The sequence below is a fragment of the Marmota monax genome, unplaced genomic scaffold (assembly GCF_021218885.2).
Source record: "Marmota monax isolate L192 unplaced genomic scaffold, Marmota_monax_Labrador192_F-V1.1 WCK01_AAM20220418_F8-fsc00508, whole genome shotgun sequence".
NCBI classification, from domain to species: Eukaryota; Metazoa; Chordata; class Mammalia; order Rodentia; family Sciuridae; genus Marmota; species Marmota monax.
Window position 1 is genome coordinate 224,770 of NW_026692488.1, and position 18,887 is coordinate 243,656.

The following is an 18,887-nucleotide window of genomic DNA, read 5'->3' on the forward strand; positions in this document are numbered from 1 at the left end:
AGCTAGGTTTAGTGCTATGGTGAGGGTTAGGTTTAGGATTATGTCTAGGGTTCAATTTGCGGTTAAGTTTAGGGTTAGTGTTAGGGTTAGGGATAAGGTTATCTTTAGAGTTAGTTTCATGGACAGGGTTAGATGTCAGGTTAGGGTTAGCAGTAGCTTTAGGTTTAGGGTTAGTGTTAAGGTTAGGACTAAGATTATCATTTGAGTTAGGGTAATGGATAGGGTTAGATGTCAGGTTAGGGTAAGGGAAAGTTTTAGGTTTAGGGTTAGTGTTAGGGTTTGGGTTAGTGTTAGTGTTAGAGTTAGGGTTAGGGTTTTGTCTAGTGTTAAGGCTACGATGAGGGTTAGGTTTAGGGTTAGGTCTATGATTAGGTTTACAATTAGGATTAGAGCTAGGGTTATCATTAGGGTTAAGGTTCCGTTTAGGGTAATGGATAATTTTAGAGATACTATTAGGGCTAGTGTTAACATTATGATTAGGGCTAGGATTAAGCATTAGGTTTAGGGATAGGGTTAGGGTTATGTTTAGGGTTCGGTTTGGGGTTTTATCTAGGGTTAAGTCTAAGGCGAGGGTTAGGGTTAGCATGAGGGTTAGGCTTAAGGTAAGGAATAAGATTAGGTTAGGGTTAGGGTTTTACTTTGGGCTAGATTTAGGCCTAGGATTAGGGCTAGGTTTTGTGTTAGGTTTAGAGCTAGTTTTAGTGCTATGGTAATGTAAGGGTTATGTTTACGGTTATGGCTAGGTCTAATGTTAGGTTTAGGTTTCGGTTAGGGTCAGTTTTATAGCTAGTGTTAGTGTTAGTGTCAGGGTCTGTGTTTGGATCAGGGTTAGGTTTAGGGCTAGAGCCCGAATTAGGATTGGTTAGGTCTAAAGGTAAGGTTAGTGTTTGGCTTAGGTTTAGGGTTATCATTAGAGCTAGGGCTAGTTTTTTGTTTAGGTCTTGGTTAAAGATATGCCTAGATGGCAGCGGCCGAGCAGCCGACCCGGGAGGACAGAGAGGAGGAAGAGGATGAGGCAGTAAGCACTCTGTCGGAAGCCTGCACCGCAGTCGCAGTGATGGCAGGAGTAGTTTGTTCTAGTTGAATTATCGGGAATCATCGATTCAGACTTCCTCTCAAAATGTGAGAATAAATGCAAGATTTTGGGAATCGACACTGAAAGGCCCATTATGCAATTGGATAGCTATGTCTTTGCTGGGGAATATGAAGATACTCTTGGAACATGTGTTATATTTGAAGAAAATGCTGAACATGTGGATGCAGAAGGCAATAATAAAACACTGCTAAAATACAAATGCCATACAATGAAGAAACTCAGCATGACAAGAACTCTTCTGACAGAGAAGAAGGAAGGAGAAGAAAACATAGGTGGAGTAGAATGGCTACAAATGAAGGATAATGATTTCTCCTACAGACCTAACATGATTTGTAGCTTCCTACATGAAAATGAAGATGAAGGTGTAGCTGCAGCCTCAGATAAACCTTTGGAATTGGAAGAGCGGGAGAGTCAAATGAAAGACAGTTCAAACCTGATCTATGAACAGGAGAAATCACTGCATTTGGAAACAGAGGAGTCAAGTCCTCTTGTTGATATCCCTTCTTCTGAGATGGAAGGTTCTGTTTTTACGGAAACTCAAGGTGCTCCCTTGGAAATCACTCCTAGATGAAATGATTTTCATATTGTTTTTGTTGGCCATACATTTCCAGTTATAGCACAATTTTAATATACCATAATCATTCAGGACCAGACATTAATTAAATTTTTTAAGTATGGTTTAAAAAAAAAAAAAAAAAAAAAAAAAAAAGATATGCCTAGATTTATGATTAGGTTTAATCTAGGGCTAGTGTTAGGGTTAGGTTTAGATATAGGGTTATGGGTAGGGCTAGTGTTAGGGTTTGGTTTAAGTTCAGGATCAGAATAAGGGTCAGGGTTAGGGTTAGAATTTGGGTTATGGTTATAACAAGAATGAGGGCTAAGGTTAGGACTAGTAATAGCGTTATGGTTTGGGTTAGACTAAGGATTAGTTTTAGGACTAGGGTTAGCATTATGTTTGGGGTTAGGCTAGGGTAAAGTATAAAGTTAGAGCCAGGGTTAGAGCTAGGTTTCGGGGTAGGGTTGGGGCTATGTTAGGGTTAGGGTTAAGGTGAAAGCTGGGGTGAGGTATCAGAATTGGACTAGGTTTGGTTAGCATTAGGTTTAAGGTTATGGCTAATGTATGATCTAGGGTTATGATTAGAACTAGTTTTATAATTAGGGTTAGGACCAAGTCTAGTGTTAGGTTAAGGTTTAGGTTTAGGGTGATGTTTATAGGTAGGATTAGTGTTAATGTCAGAGACAGGTTTAGGAGTAGTTTTAGGGTTAAGATTAGGACTCAAATTAGGGCTAGGCTTAGGCCTAGATGTAAGGTTAGGGTTTGGTTTAGGTAAAAGTTTAGGGTTAGTGTTATGGCTCAGTTTTGTTTTAGGGCTAAGCCTATGGTTAGGTCTAGTTTAAGGATTAGCATTAGGGTTAGGGCTAATGTTAGGTTTAGGTTGTTTATAGAATTAGGGTTAGATCTAGAGTTAGGTTTAGATCTAGGATTAGGGCAAGGTGTAAGTTTAGGACTAGGGTTATTCTAGGATATGGCTAGGAATAAGGTTATGGTAAGTTATAGGGTTAGAATTAAGGATAGGGCTAGGGAGATTGTTATAGTTAGTCTTAAAGCTAGGATTAGTGTTAGGTTTAGGATTAGGGCTAGGATTAATGTTAGGGTTCATCTTAGGGTTAAGGTTAGGGCTAGGTTTAGTGTTAGGGTTAGGGTTTGGATTAGGTTTAGGGTAAGCAATGGGGTTATAACTAGGTTAGGGTTATGGAAAGGTTTAGAATTAGGGTTAGGGTTATGATTAAGGCTAGGTTTTGGGATAGGGTGAGAGCTAGTGTTTTTGTTTGGGTTAGGGCTAGGATTAGGCTAGGCTAATGTCAGGTCTAGGGTTACAGTTAGAGATAGGTTTCGGTTTATGTTTATGATTAGGTCTAGTGTAAGGGTTAGATTTAGGGTAATGGTCAAGTTTACAGCTATGTGTATTATTTGGGTCAGTGTTTGGCTTAAGGTTTGGTTTAGGTTAAGGTTTAGGTTTAGTGCTTGAATTGGCATTAGGGTTAGAGTTAGGGTTAGGGTAATGAATAGGCTTAGGATTAGGGTTCAGGTTATTTTTAGGGCAATGGATAGGTTTAGGGATTGTGATAGGGTTAGGGTTAAGTCTAGGGTTACCATTAGGATTAGGATTATGGTTAGACTAATGGATAGAATTAGAGCTAGATTTAGGGCTAGGGTTATCATTGGGATTAGGACTAGGATTAGGGTAGTTGATATAATTAGAGCTATGGTTAGGGCTATAGTTAATGTTAGGATTAGGGCTAGTGTTAGGTTTGGTTTTGGGATAGGGCTAGGGTTATGTTAAGGGTAAAGGTTAGGCTTTGAGCTAGGGTTAGGTCTAAAGCGAGGCTTAGGCTTAGGGTTAGGGCTAGGGTTAGGTTTAGGGTTACACTTAGGGCTATGTTCAGGCCTAAAATTAGGGCTAGGTTTTGTGTCAGTTTAGGTCTAGTGTTAGGGCCATGGGTAATGTAAGAGCTAGGGTTATGATTAGGGCTAGTTTTAGGGTTAGGGTTATGGCTAGGTGTAGTGTTATGATTAGGTTTTGGGTAAGGGTGAGCTTTGGAGATAGGATTATGTTAGGGTCGGGGCAGTGTTCGGGTTAGTGTTATTGTTGGAATTAGTGCCAGAATTATGACTAGGGTTAGGTCTAGGGGTAGGGTTAGTGTTTGGGTTAGGTTAAGGGTTATTGTTAGAGCTAGGGATAGGTTGGTGTTCATGTCTAGGGCTAGAGATATGAATAGATTTAGGATTAGGTTTAAGTCTAGGGCTAGTGTTAGGTTTAGGTTTAAGTATATGATTACCGGTAGGGATAAAGATAGGGTTCAGTTTTGGGTTAGGGTCAGGTTAATACCTGCGGTTAGGTTTAGGGTCAGAATAAGTGTCATGGTTAGTGTTTGGGTTTATGTTAGGGTTAGAGCTATAACAAATGGTAGGGTTAGAACTAGTAATAGGGTTAGGGTTTGGGTTAGGTTCTGGATTAGGGTTAAAACTAGGGCAAGGTTTTGGTCTAGGTTGGGGCTAGTGTTAGGCCTAAAACTAATGTATAAACGAGGATTATGATTAGGACTACTTTTTGTGTAAGTGTTACGGCTAGATCAAATGTTAGGGCTAAGGTTACCATTAGCGTGATGTTTAGAGCTAGGGTTACTGTTAGGGTCAGGGTCAGTGTTCAGGTTATAGTTAGGGTTAGGGTTAAACCCAATATTATCACTAGAGTTAGGTCTAGGTGTAGTGTTAGTTTTTGTGTTAGGTTAAGGTTTATCATTAGGGCTAGGTTTTGTTTAGGTCTAGGGCTAGAGATATGGCTAGAATTAGGATTAGATTTAGGTCTAGGACTAGTGTTAGAGTTAGGTTTATGTATAGGTTTATTTCTAGTGCTAGTGTTATGGTTCGGTTTATGGTTAGGGTCAGTTTTAGACCTTTAGGGTCAGAATACATGTCAGGGTTAGGTTTAGTGTTTGGGGTTATGGTTAGAGCTACAATGAGGGCTAGGGTTAGGACTAGTAATACGGTGAGGGTTTGGGTTAGGCTAAGCATTAGAGTTAGGCCTAGGGTTAACATTAGGGTTAGTGTTAGCTTAGTGTAAGGGATAGGATTAGAGCTAGGATTAGGACTATGTTTATGGTTAGTGTTAGGGCTAGTGTTAGGTTTCAGTTTAGGGTTAAAGCTAGGGTTAGGTCTTGCATTAAGGCTAGGTTTTGGTTAGAGTTAGGGCTAGTTTTAGCGTTATGGCCAATGTATGGACTAGGGTTATGATTTCGGCTATTTATAGGATTAGTGTTAGGACTAGGTCTAGTGGTAGAGTTAGGTATAACGTTTAGAGCTAGGGTTATTGTTAGGGTCAAATTCAAGGTCAGAGTAGTTTTAGCGTTAGGGTTTGGCCTTGAATTAGGGCTAAAGTTAGGGCTAGGAGTAGGGTTAGTTTTCGGTTTAGGTTAAGTTTTAAAGTTAAGGCTATGACCTGGTTTTGTTTTAGGGCTAGGGATATGGTTAGGGCTAGTTTTAGGCTTAGCATTAGGTTTAGGGCTACTGTTAGGTTTAGGTTTAGGCTTAGGGTTAAAGTTAGATTTTGATTTAGGATGAAATCTAGGGTTTAGTTCTAGGGCTAAGTATAGGGCTACTATTAGGTTTTGGTTTTTGGCTAGGATTAGGGTTATGGTAAGGGATAGGTTTAGAACTAGGAATAAGGCTAGGGTGAGAGGGAGAGTTAGTGTTGTGGCTAAGCTTAGTGTTTGGTTAGGTAAAGGGCTTAATTAGGGCTAGTAATAGTGCTAGGTTTATAGTTATGTTTAGGCCTAGTCTTAGTTTTAGGCTCAGGGTTAGGTTTCGTGTAAACGATGGGGTTAGAGGTAGGGATAGGGCTAGGGTGAAGGTTAGAATTAGCGTTAGGGCTATGGGTTCATTAGAGTTATGATTATTAGGGCTAGGATGAGGGCTAGGGTTTGTGTTAGGGTTAGGAGTAGGATTAATGTTTTGTGAATGTCAGGTCTAAGGTTATGGTTAGAGATAGTTTTAGGGTTAGGTTTATGGCTGTGTTTAGTGTAAGTGTTAGGTTCAGGTAGGTGTCAAATTTAGAGCTAGGGGTATTATTAGGGTCAGGGTCAGGTTTAGAGTTTTTTTTAGGTTAGGGTTTAGGGATAGGGCTTGAATTAGCATTAAGGTTTGTGTTAGAGTAAAGATAGGGTTTGGTTTAGGGTTCAGGTTAGATTTAGCATAATGGATAGGGGTATGGTTAGGGATAGGGTTTCAATTACACCTAGAATTAGCATTATAATTATGGTTATGTTTTGGGTAATTGATAGGGTTAGAGCTAAATTTAGGTCTAGGGTTATGGATATGATTATGGCTAGGGTTAGGATTAGGGTTATGGATTTGTTTTGTGTTAAGTTTAGGGCTAGAATTACGACTAGGGAAAATGTCAGGTCTAGGATTATGGCTAGGGATAGTTTTAGGGTTAGGTTTATGGCTAGGTGTAGTATAAGGGTTAGGTTTAGGGGTACAGTCAGGATTAGAGCCAGGTATATTATCACAGGAAGGGGCAGAGTTAGAATTTGGGTTGGGTTAAGATTTAGGGTTAGGGCTTGAATTAGCATTAGGGTTAGAGTTAGGGTAATGATAGGGTTAGGTTTAGTGTTCAGGTTAGGTTTAGGTTAATGAAGTAGGTTAGGGATAAGTTTAGGGTTAGGCCTAGGGTTACCATAAGAGTTATGGTTATGGTTAGGGTAATGCATAGGGTTAGAGTTAGTGATAAGGCTAGGGTTATGGTTAGAATTCTGGCTAGGGTTATGGTAAAATTTAGGGCTATGTTCTGCTTTAGGGTTAGGTTTAGGGTTAGGTTTAAAGCTAGGGTTAAGGCTCAGATTAGGTCTTGGTTTTGGGTTTGGTTAGGGCTAGGATTAGGGCTATGGTAATGTATGAACTAGTATTGCAATTAGTTCTAGTTTTGGGGTTAGGGTTAGGGCTAGGTCTAGTGTTATGGTTAGGTTTAGGGTAAGGGTGATGTTTAGAGCAAGGGTTATGTTAGGGTTGGTTTTAGAGTCAGGGTTAGTTTTAGGGTTAGTGTTAGAACTTGAATCAGGGCTAAAGTTAGTACTAATTGTACGGTTAGGGTTTGGTTTTGGTTAAGGTTAAGGGATATAGGTTTGTTTTGTTTCAGGACTAGTGCTGGTTTATGGATTAGCATCAGGGTTAGGGCTAGTGTTAGGTTAAAGTTTAGGCTTAGGATTAGGGGTAGATTTTGAGTTAATGTTAGATCTAGGGTTAGGGATAGGGATAGGGTTAGGGTGAGGGATAGGGGTATGGTAACGAATATGATTAGAACTAGGGATACAGCTAGGGTGAGAATTAGAGTTAGTTATAGTAGTAGTCTTAGGATTAGGGTTAGAGTCAGGGCTAAATTAGGGCTAGGATTAGTGCTAGGGTTACGGCTAAATTTGGGCTAGGATTTGGGCTAGGGTTAGTGTTAGAGTTAGGGCTACATTAGGGCTAGGATTAGGGCTAGATTTAGGGTTAGGATTAGAGCTAAATTAGGGTTTAGGATTAGGGCTAGTGTTAGTGTTAGGGTTAGGGCTACATTAGGGCTAGTATTAAGGCTAGGGTTAGTGTTATGGTTAGACTAAGGGGTTGGGCTAAAGTTAGGGTTAGAGTTAGTTAACCCAGAACTTGACCCTAATAATACTCCTAGCTCTAAACCTGACACTAACCCTAAACCTAACCCTTACACTAGTCGTACCCATAATCCTAACCCTAAAACTGTCTTTAACCATAATTCTGGACCTAAAATTAGCCATAGCACTAACCCTAGCCCTAAACATGAAAAAAAAAATACTCTAGCCCTTATCCTAGCTCTAAACCTAGCTTTTATCAAACCCTAACCCTAACCACAGTCCTAATCCTAATTATAACCCTCACCCTACCTCTAAACATAACTATAAAGCCATCCCTTACCCCAAACTTTGCCCTAACTCTAAACCTAAACTCTAAACTCTAACTCTAAACCCTAACCCTAACCCTAACTCTAACCCTAGGCTTAAACTAAACACTAAACCTAGCCCTAATCATAGCCTTAATTGAGCCCTATCTCTAACCCTAACCCTAACTCTAGCCCTAAGACTAACTCTTGCCCTAGCCATAGTCTTAGTTCTATCCTTAGCCTTAATCCCAACCCTAGATCTAAGCCTAAGTCTAAATCTAAACCTAACTTTAAATTTAACCGTAACAATAATCATAACACCCTAACACTACCCCTAACCATAACGCTAATCCTAAAACTAGCCCTATCCCTAGTCCTAGCCATAAGCCAAAACCAAGCCATAGACCTAAACCTAACCCTTCATCTAAATCAAAAGCTAACCCTATAACTAGCCCTAAAACTAAGTCTAAAACTGACCCTAACCCTGACACTGACCATCACACTAATCCTAGCTCTAAAAAACACCCTAACATTAAATTAACCCTAACACTATATCTAGACTTAACCTCATGCTAAAACTAGCCTTAATCAAAATCCTAGTTTGTATATTAGTCATTGTCCTAACCATAGCCATAACCCTAACACAAATTCTACCCCTAATCCGAGCCCTAACCCTAGGTTTAACACTAATACTAGCCCTAACTCTAACCCTAACACTAGCCTTAACACTAACTCTAACCCTATTACTTACACTAAGCCAAACCCTAACCCAAAGGCTAACCCTAGTTCTAATCCTAATCCTTAGCCTAACTTAAACTCTAACTATAATACTAGTCTTAACCCTAGTCCTCATTCTACCTCTAAACCTAACCCTGACCCTCATCTGACCCTAACAGTAACCCTAGGTCTAAAACTGACCCTAAACCTAAACCAAATCCTAACACTAGCCCTACTGGTAACCATATACCTATACTTAAGCCTAACACTAGACCTAGACCCAAAGCTAATCCTAAATATAGCTATAACTCTAGCCCTAGACCTAAACAAAAACCTAGCACTAGTCCTACAATAACTCTTACCATAAACCGAACACTTACCCTAATCCTATACCTAAACCTAGTGCTAATTCTGGCTCTAACCCTAACCCTAACCCTATCCCCAAAACTGACCCTGATTCTAACACTGAACCTAGATTTAAATCTGACACTAACCCAAAACCTAGACCTAACACTAGACCTATCCATAACCCTAACCCTAAAACTAGCTCTAAACATAATCCTAGTTCTTACATTATGCATTGTCTTAAACCTAACACAAATCCCAGCCCTAATACTTGGCCTAAACTTAGCTCTAACCTAAGCCTAGCCTTAGACCTAACCCTAGGTCAAAGCCTAAACTTTACACTAAACATAACACTAGCTCTATCCTAAACCCTAACCCTAACCCTACCCCTAACCCTAATGCTAATGTTAAACCTAGCCTGAACTTTAGCTCTAACGATATCCATTACCCTAACTCTAACCCTAATTAAAACTCTATACCTAACACTGAACCTAACTCTAACCATAAACGTAAACCTAGAACTAAACCTAAACCTAACCCTCACCCTAGCCCTAACCCTATCTCAAATACTAACCCTTACCCTAACCAAACCTTAACCCTAGCCCTAAACCTAACACTCTAACCCTAAAACTAACCCTAAATCACACCCTAGCCCTATCCCTAAACATAGCCCTAAACCTAGACTTAATCCAAACCATAACCTAGCCCTAACCCTAGCTCTAAACCTATCCATTACACTAAACATAACCCTAATCCTAATGCTAACCCAAATCTGATCTCTAAACCCAACCCATCAATTACCCTAAACCTTAACTGAAACCTAAACTAAACCCTGTCCATTACACTAACCCTAAACCTAACCCTAATGCTAATTCGAGCCCTAACCCTAAACCTTTAGCTAAACCAAATGCTAACCATGACCCTAACCCTGACCCTGACCTTAATAATAACCCTAGTCATAAAGCTGACTTTTAAACTAAACCTCTTACACTAGACCTAGCCATAATCTAACCCTAAAACTATCCTTATCATTAACACTAGATCCGATATTAGCACTAGACCTGGTCCTAGCCACAACCCTAACAGAAACCCTAGCCCTTAACCTAGCCCTAAACCTAGCCTTAATCCTAAACTGAACCATAACCCTAGGCCTAAACCTAATTCTAACTCTCCCCCTAGCCCTAAAGCTAGCTATCACACCACCTATTCCCCTAAACTTAACCTTAACATCAATGCTAATTCTAACTCTAGCCCAACCCCTTGGTCTAACCCCAACACAAACCCTAGCCTTAATACTAGCCCTAAATTAGCACTAACCCTAACACTAACCCTAGCCCTAATCATAGGCCTAATTTAGCCCTAAACTTAACCCTAACTCTATCCCGAATCCTAGCCCTAATATAGCCCTAACCCTAACACTAAACATAGCACCAGCCCTAACCCTAATTTAGCCCTAACCCTAGCAAGAATCTTAGCCCTAATTTAGCCCTAAACCTAACCCTATCCCTAAGATTACTACTAAGACTAACTCTACTTCTCACCCTAGCCATATCCCTAGTTCTAATCATATTCATTACCATAACAATAACCCTCGTCCTAATCCTAGCCCTAACCCTAGATCTAACCCTAACTCTAAATCTAACCCTAACTCTAAACCTAAACCTCAACCTAACACTAGCCCTAACCCTGATGCTAATCCATAATCTAGCCATAACCATAGCCCTAGCCCTAACACAAAACCAACCTATATCCCTAACCTTTAACCTGAACCAAACAATAACCATACAACTAGTACTAACTTTAGCCCTAATTCGAGTTCTAACCCTAACCCTAAAACTAACCCTGACTCTGACACTGACCCTAACAATAATTCTTGCTCTAAACATCACCCTAACCCTAAACCTAACTGGTTTCTTTCTTGTGAAAGTTTCCCAAAGCTGAAGCATGCAAAAACATCCCTAACCCTAACTGTGACCCTAACCCTAGCGCTAAGACTAATCATTATCCTAGCCCTAAAACTTACCCCAAATCACACCCTAGCCCTATCCCTAAACCTAACCCTAATTCTAGACTTAATCCAAACAATAACCTAGCCAAAATACTAGCTCTAAACCTATCCATTACACTAAACATAACTCTAACCCTAATGGTAACCCTAATCTTATTGCTATTCCTAACTAATCCATTACCCCAAACCTTAACTGAAACCTAAACTAAACCCTATCCATTACCCTAATCCTAAACCTAACCCTAATGCTAATTCAAGCTTTAACCCTAAACCTTTAGCTAAACCAAATGCTAACCCTGACTCTGACCCTGACCCTAATAATAACCCTAGCCCTAAAGCTGACCTTTAACCTAAACCTAACTCTTACACTACACCTAGCAATAACCTAACCCTAAAACTATTTTTAATGTTAACCCTAGACCTGATATTAGCCCTAGACCTGGTCCTAGCCATAACCCTAACAGAAACCCTAGCCCTTAACCTAGCCCTAAACTTATCCTTAATCCTAAGTCAATGTCCTGCTCAGAGTTTGGGTTAAGTTTTGGTTTAGTTTTAGGGCTCGAATTAGCAATAGGGTTGGGGTTAGGGTTAGAGTAATTGATAGGGTTAGGTTTAGTGTTCAGGTTAGGTTTAGGTAAGAATAAGGTTAGTGTTAGTGATAGGTTTAGGGTTAAGTCTAAATGGATAGGGTTAGATTTAGGTTTAGGACTAGGGTTAGTGTTAGTTTTAGCATAACTCTTAGGGTTTTAGCTAGGATCAGGACTACAGCAAGGGTTAGGGTTACGGTTAAGTCTAGGGTTAGGTTTACAGTTACGGTTAGTGTAGGTTTAGAGTTAGGACAAGGGTTAAGTTTACAGTTAGGGTTAGAATAGTTTTAGGGTTAGGGCTCATGTTATCATGGCATTTATAGTTAGGGTTATGGTAATGGGTGGGGTTAGAACTATATTTAGAGCTATGTTTGGGTTAGGCTTATGTTTAGGGTAATGGATAGGTTAGGGCTAGGTTTATAGTTAAGATTAGGGCTAGGGTTAAGGTTAGGGTTAGGTCAGGGTTAGTGTTAGGGTTAGGTTAAGGTAACTGTTAGTGTTAGAGCTAGGGTGAGTTAGGGTTAGTGTCAGGTCTAGGTTTAGGATTAGGGTTAAGTCTAATGCTAGGGTTAGCATTAGGATTAGGGTTATTTTTAGGATAATGGATAGTATTAGAGCTAGAGTTAGGGCTAGGATTATGGTTAGGATTAAGTCTAGTGTTAGGTTTAGGGTTAGGGCCAGTTTTAGGGTTAGGGTTAGTTTTAGGGTAATGATTAGGGTTAGGATTAGGGTTAAAACGAGGTGTAGGGCTCAGTTTAGGGCTAAGTTTTGGGTTAGGTTAGAGCTAGGATTAGTGCTAAGGTTAATGTAAGAACTAGAGTTATGATTAGGGCTACTTTTAGGGTTACTGTTAGGGCTAGTTCTAGTTTTAGGGTTAGGTATACTTTTAGGGTGATGTTAGAGCTAGGGTTAGTGTAAGGTCAGAGTCAGGCTCAAGGTCAGTTTTACGGTTAGGTTCAGACTGGAATTAGGGCTGATGTTAGGACTAGGTGTAGGGTTAGTTTTTGGTTTAGGTTAAGGGTTAGGGTTAGGGCTATGGCTTGGTTTTGTTTTAGGGTTTGAACTAGATTAGGGCTACTTTTAGAATTAGTGTTAGTGTTAGGGCTAGTGTTAGTGTGAGTTTTAGGCTTAGGGTTAAGGTTGGACTTAGAGTTATGGTTAGTTCTAGGGTTAGGGCTAGGGCTAGTGCTATGGCTAAGGTTAGGGCAAGTGTTAGGGTTATGGTAAGGAATATGGTTAGAACTAGGAATAGGGCTAGGGTGAGAGTTAGAATTAGTCTTAGTGCTAGTGGTAGGGTTAGGGCTAAATTAGGGCTAGGATGAGGTCTAGGATTAGTGTAAGGGTTATGTCTAGAGTTAGAGTTAGAGTTAGATTTGGGGGAAGGGATGGGGTTATAGCAAGGTTCATAACTAGGGTGAGGGATAAAATTAGGGATAGGGCTAGAGTTAGGGTTTGGGTTAGGATCAAGGTAGTTATAGAGCTAGGATGAGGGCTAGGGTTTGTGTTAGGGTTATGGCAAGAATTAGAGCTAGGGCTAATATCAGGTCTAGGGTTATGGTTAGGGATAGTTTTTGGGTAAGATTTATGGCTAGGTTTAGTGTCAGAGTTAGGTTTAGGGTGAGGTTCAATTTGAGAGCTAGGAATATTATAATAGTCAGAGTCAGGTTTTGGGTTTGGGTTAGGTTGAGGTTTAGGTTTATGGCTCAAATTAGCATTAGGTTTGAGTTAGAGTTAGGATAATGCATAAGGTTAGGTTTATACTTCAGGTTAGGTTTAGAGCTCAGATTAGGTTTAGGGTATTGGATAGGGTTAGGGTTAGGCCTAGGGTTAGCATTAGGTTTATGGTTATCATTAGGGTAATTGATAGGTTTAGAGCTAGGGTTAGGGCTAGGGTTATGTTTAAGATTAGGGCTAGATTTAGGGTTAGGGTTAAGGCTGTGGTTAGGTTTAGGGTATGGGTTAAGTTTTGAGCTAGGGTTAGTGCTAAGGATACGGTTAGGTTTAGGATTAGGTCTAGGGTTAGGATTATGTTTATCCTTAGGGTTAATGTAATGGACAGGTTTAGCTATCTGGTTGGGGGGGTGGGTTAGGTTTAGATTTAGGACTAGTGTTAGTGTTAAGTTTAGCATAATTCTTAGGGTTTGAGCTAGGGAAACATAGTGAGTAAGAAGGGGAAGGACTTGGGCTGTTTGGTACTGAGTTAACAAGGAAGAATACAGCATGAACAAAAAATGACCAGGTTTTTAAAGTATGATGAATTTTCAGTTTTTGACACATCTAGATAAAAAAAAAAAATTGACTTGATATACTAATGATAGATCAAAACACCAGAAATAAACTTTAGTGTACAGAAAATTTATTGACATTTCATTCTCTCTAGGCACCACCATCTTCTGCTCCATGGACACGGTGGCTGCACTTCATGCCCCTAGGGAAAAGGTGAGCCCAAGATGCACCTGTGCTGGGGTATGCAGGGCTCATAAACCACTACTGCATTTACTTCTATTGCAAGAAGTGGAGTAATCCCAACTTATAGATCACACTTTGGGAAGGAAGAAAAGAGCACAAGTTTTTCATGGAGACAGTGGGTTTTCTAAGTAACAGAATCTTAAAGATGCTGAAGTTGTTCAGAAATTTTTCTATTAAGAAATACCTTTTGTTAAAGAGTTACAAGCTCAAAGTGAACATGAGAAAGTGCAGACCATATGAAAAATGCAATTGCTCTGTATGGACAGCTGTAGCAGTTGAAGCTGATGTTAACAGCAAATTCATCCACCACAGGTGTTCCAGAAGTTGCAGACTAACTCCCAATGAGTAGTCAGAGAACTTTAAGTGCTGGAGCTTTGTTGATGACAATGTGGAATGGATAAAAATGTTGACATAATAAAATCTCATAATTTTTTAACCTTTTAATTTTTAAATTCCTTAAATTGAAATTTAAGCAGCTCTGGGGGAATAAGGGCAAATATGTTTTTATAGGCTATCCTACTCTGACATCTACCAAAGTTAATGGTCACTTTGCATGGATCCATTTGTTTATTTTTCCCAGTGAAAATGTATTTTGATAAATGAAGTTTATGAAAAATAACAGTCCCCAAAGAAAAAGGAGGACAATGGATCCTGAGGGGGTGAGGTAAATACTTACCTGGGCTCTAGACTTTAAACAGTTTTCCAGTGAGGATGGGTCCTGGAGGGAGAAAGCAGATAGTGAGCTCTCAGTAACAATGAGTTCCAGAGGAAAAAAGTAAATAGTAAGTTTCAGGCTCTGGATTTTCATCTCATCCTGGAAATAATGGGTTTCAGACTTTTATTACTGGTTTCTTGACTGCCCAAAGCAACAAGTTCTGTTTGTCTCCAATGACTATGTCAACCTCATTATAACCTATAAATCACAGATGCCTCTTGTACCCAGTGATCATTTTCCACCCTGAAAATGTGCACCTCCAATGCAATAAATTAACTAAGAAATGTAATTAACTGTACATACTGCATAACCTTTCTTAGGTTAAATACACTGAGTTCTCACTTTAAATAAAGGCAAAATTTATAGAAGATAACAGCAAAATGTGCATTTTTATGTCAGTACATTTTACTGTATATTTGAAAACATGATAAAAACTTATTCATTCTTAAAAACCAAGCAGTAAAATCTTTGAGAGATTATTTAGTTTTAATTAGTCTCTTAAATATGTGAGGTGTGCTGTAGGGCCCATAAGTTGGGAATCAGCAAATGTTGCCTATATGAGGGACTCTCAGGTTTCAGCACACTGAACCAGGATATAGCAGTTGGCACACTAACTCCACTGGGTCCATAACCTTGATAACTTGGCCTTCCTTGTGTGCTCAGCATGTTCCTGTCCTGACATTGACCTTTTAGCCCATTGGTCACCACTGGTAAGCAAATGCTAGCTCATAGGGTTTTATGACCCTCAGATGAATCTGCCCAATAGCACAATATACATAAAAAACTTTCCTATGCAATAATAAATTAGATTGAGTTCTCCAAAACTGGTGTCCAGAGGTCTTCTTTCACCTCTGTTGGCATACCCTTCTCAGCTGTTTGTGGGCTTTGGCAGGACCAAGACAGGCCACAGTGTGCTGCTGTGGAATATTAATGCCTTTACCTTCTCCATGTATATCAATCAACTCCAAATGTTTTGTTTAAATTAATGGGTTTAATGTATTCTTGATAGTTATCTCCTTGTATTTTTAGTATATGTGGTTGCAAAAAGCAGTAAGAGAGAGATCAATGTGCACACTGTTCTCTCTGTGTGTTTCATTAGTTTCTCTCTGCTCACTTTCCTCATTTACAAAAGCAGGGTGTGCTCATCTCTGAAGTATCCTTTCAGGTTTTAATTCATTTGTTTTATTTAGCATCTTCCAAACCACGTTCACGTAAATGTATTTGGGCAATTGCCGCAGTCTGGCTGGGCACAAATCACGAGCCACTGAAGCAGGAACAAACTTTATTTCTGAACTCCACCAGCACACTCCACACATGCTCCCCAGGAACTCTCCCAAATGCCACGCGGCTCCTCCAGAAACCACCAACCGGAAAATCCCTCGTCCGGAAATCCCTCCTCCCGCACTTCTCCAACCAATGGGAACTCTCCGGGAATCCCCACAAGAACTCCAAAGTAGCGTGAGAACTCCAAAGTAGCAGGCCGAGGCAGACAGTAAAGGTCTAATATACAACCGAATCAATCCAGCATAATCTTAATGGCTTGCTGGTGTCACCTCTCAACCACTACTTCTGGCAAAAACGCCATGTGTCATCCCGACTCAGCTGTGGCCCTCACCATCTCCCCCTTTATGTTTAATTAAACAACAAGCAATGTGGCTTAGGGACCATGCCTGTTAGGTTGTCCAATACTACTTATGGTTCTTACCTGTCAACAGATGAGCTGACCTCAAGGCGTCAGCCTCCTGTCTTAGGTTGGTACCACTATAATTGGAACTTACCCATCACTGACTACCAGTCCAGCAATCAGCCATACTTGTGGATAGGCCTATGCACCAGTGGGGGGGTGGGGTTCTTTGCCTCACCTCTGTTGGCCCCCAAATTTGGCCTTGGTGCCAGTGGGGGGTGAGGTACTTTGCCTCACTTCAGCTGGCCCCCAAATTTTAGACTATCACTAGCAGAAGGGAGGAGGATACAGAAATGCCACAACACCAAGCCAATTGACAGTTCCTTTTGAAAAATTGTACCACTGGTGACACCATCAGCAAAGATACTCCAGCACTACCACAATTCGCTGCACCAACAGATAGTTCACAATGTATACAAGTGATACATAGTCCAGGCAAGTTCTGCAAGCAGTTCAAAGCAGAGGAATCTATTAATATGTTCATTTCCTCCAAAAGTAAATCGACTCCTTGATTGAGCATTACTTGTTGAGTTATTATTCATTGATGCATCAGTTTATACAGTTCACTGTGATAGCTATCAAAGAAGCTATAGTTTGGTTTTATCTTTATCTTCACCTGCACTGGGATGAAGATGGGAATTCTGGCAATGATGGCTAAAAAACAAAATTATGTAACATTCCAACAGGTACTAAGAAAACAATTTTCTGAACAATTTACATTATCCTGAACAGAATTATTAAATATAATGAAAAGGAAAGGTTAAAGTAAACAAACAGATCTGTTAACCTCCTTTTTTCTTCACATATTAAACCAATCCTCAGCAGCTATTTACCCAATTTAAATTAAACCATATAAATCACGTGAATAAAAAAAATATATATTTGGATCCATTTTTTCATGAGCTCTCCTCGTATATGATATGTGGACATATGCACATACAGACATACAACACAAAACAGAATGTGCACAAATAACATACACACATAAGACAATAGTAAAGGCCTTGTAGCTTTACACAGGTGAAATCTCCATTGCAATGTTTGAAAACTCCACAGTCAAAAAATAAAACTGATCAGAAAAGCATTAATCTAGGTATGTATGAGCTCAAAAAATAAAATAGAACTTTATGATGTGGGAAAGGGCAATAATAAAATAGATATTGAAAAAGGCATCCTGGTTACCACCTCGGTTTGACTCTTCTTTGGATATCCCATCCTTCTTCCTGTAACTTGCATAATGAGTCTGAAAGTATTCCCACAAGCAAGCTTCAAGGTTTTTTTACATTTTAAATAGGCCTTAATGGTGTTCATTATTCATTAGCCTCCAAGTGTGGGAGAATCACTGTCGCAGATGTAAGAATAGCCAAACTGGAGCTCTGGATATCAGCTGTTATGGATTTGAGTCAAATCATCTTATTTTTGCTCTATAGCAATTGCTTTTGTTAGTCTCTCTGGAATCCAAATCGGCTGCTGTTCTCCCTGTGGAAACACACAAACAGAACCCTAACACCAGACAATCACTAGGTCAGGACATTTCCATTGTCCTGTTAGAATATCCTTTCAAAGTACCTTAGGCTTATGTACATTTTTTGGATACATATGTCTTTCCACAGCATTAAGTCCTGATGAATCCAAATTTTAAAATTTAGAGTAAAAAGGGTTATTTTAAGTTTACCTTTGGGGGATATATACTCCTTTCCAATTCCCTCTTTTGGATTTAATAAGTAGATTTTAATAGTTTGAGGAGCTTTTTCAACTATGCATTGTCCCTGTGGATTGTATGGAATTCCTGTTATGAGAGTAATGCCAAATGATGAGCAAAATTGTTTTAAAGAGGTAGAAGTATAACCATGGACATTAGCTGTTTTTATCCGTTTTGGAACATCCACACTGGCAAAATTTTGCAGGCAATGAGCTACAATATCTTTAGTTTTTTTCTCTGGCATGAAGGGAGCCCATCAAAAATCCAGAAGAAGTATCAACTGTAACATGCAAATATTTTAATTTTCCAAATTCTGGCAACTGTGTGACATCCATCTGCCAAATATGGTTAGGTATCAGTCCTCTAAGATTGACTCCAAGATTAACTTGTGGTAAAAAGGTCACACAATTTCGACATTGTTTTATTATTTGTCTAGCTTATTCCTTAGTTATTTTAAAACATGTTTGTAAAGTATTAGCATAGACATGGAATCTTTTATGAAAATTTGTATCTTCTTCTAGTGTAGAGAAAATATGTATGTTATATGTAGCTTTATCTGCTAAATCATTGCCCAAACTAAGGGCTCCAGGCAATCCTGTATGTGCCCCAATATGTACTGTAAAAATGGATCTTTTCTGTCCCAGATTAGACTTTGTATAGTGGAAAACAAAGAAAAAACAGTAGAGGAAGGGAAAATCCTACCAGCATCTTCAAAGGATATTATAGCATTAACTATATACTGACTGTCAAACAATAAATTAAATACAGAATCTTTAACATCAAAAAAGCATGTAATACTGCATTAAGCTCTATCTTTTGAGCTGATTGTTTGGGTAGTAAAAATGTAAAAGTTTGATCAGGGGTAACTACTGCTGCTGTACCATTATTTGACCCATCAGTGAATATATTTGGAGCATTCATGATAGGTGTTTTTCTTGTCATTTTTGGAAAAACTACAGGATGCAAAGACCAAAAAGACAACAAAGGATTAGATGGTAAGTGATTATCAAATGAAACATTAGATTTACACATGATTATTGCCCAAGTATTTAACTCATTAGCTAACTTATCAATTTGATCCATAGTATATGGAGTAATAATTTTATTGGAAG

At 39.3% G+C, this 18,887-nt stretch overlaps 1 protein-coding gene across 1 annotated transcript; it reads left to right on the forward strand.

Annotated features, from left to right (window-relative positions):
* Positions 1 to 961: 961 nt before the first annotated feature.
* Positions 962 to 1,685, forward strand: LOC124092025 (general transcription factor 3C polypeptide 6). The gene is made up of 2 exons (XM_046443314.2): positions 962 to 1,018; positions 1,065 to 1,685. The coding sequence occupies exon 2, from the start codon at positions 1,170 to 1,172 to the stop codon at positions 1,665 to 1,667; it is 498 nt and encodes a 165-aa protein (XP_046299270.1). The 5' UTR covers positions 962 to 1,018; positions 1,065 to 1,169; the 3' UTR covers positions 1,668 to 1,685.
* Positions 1,686 to 18,887: the final 17,202 nt, after the last annotated feature.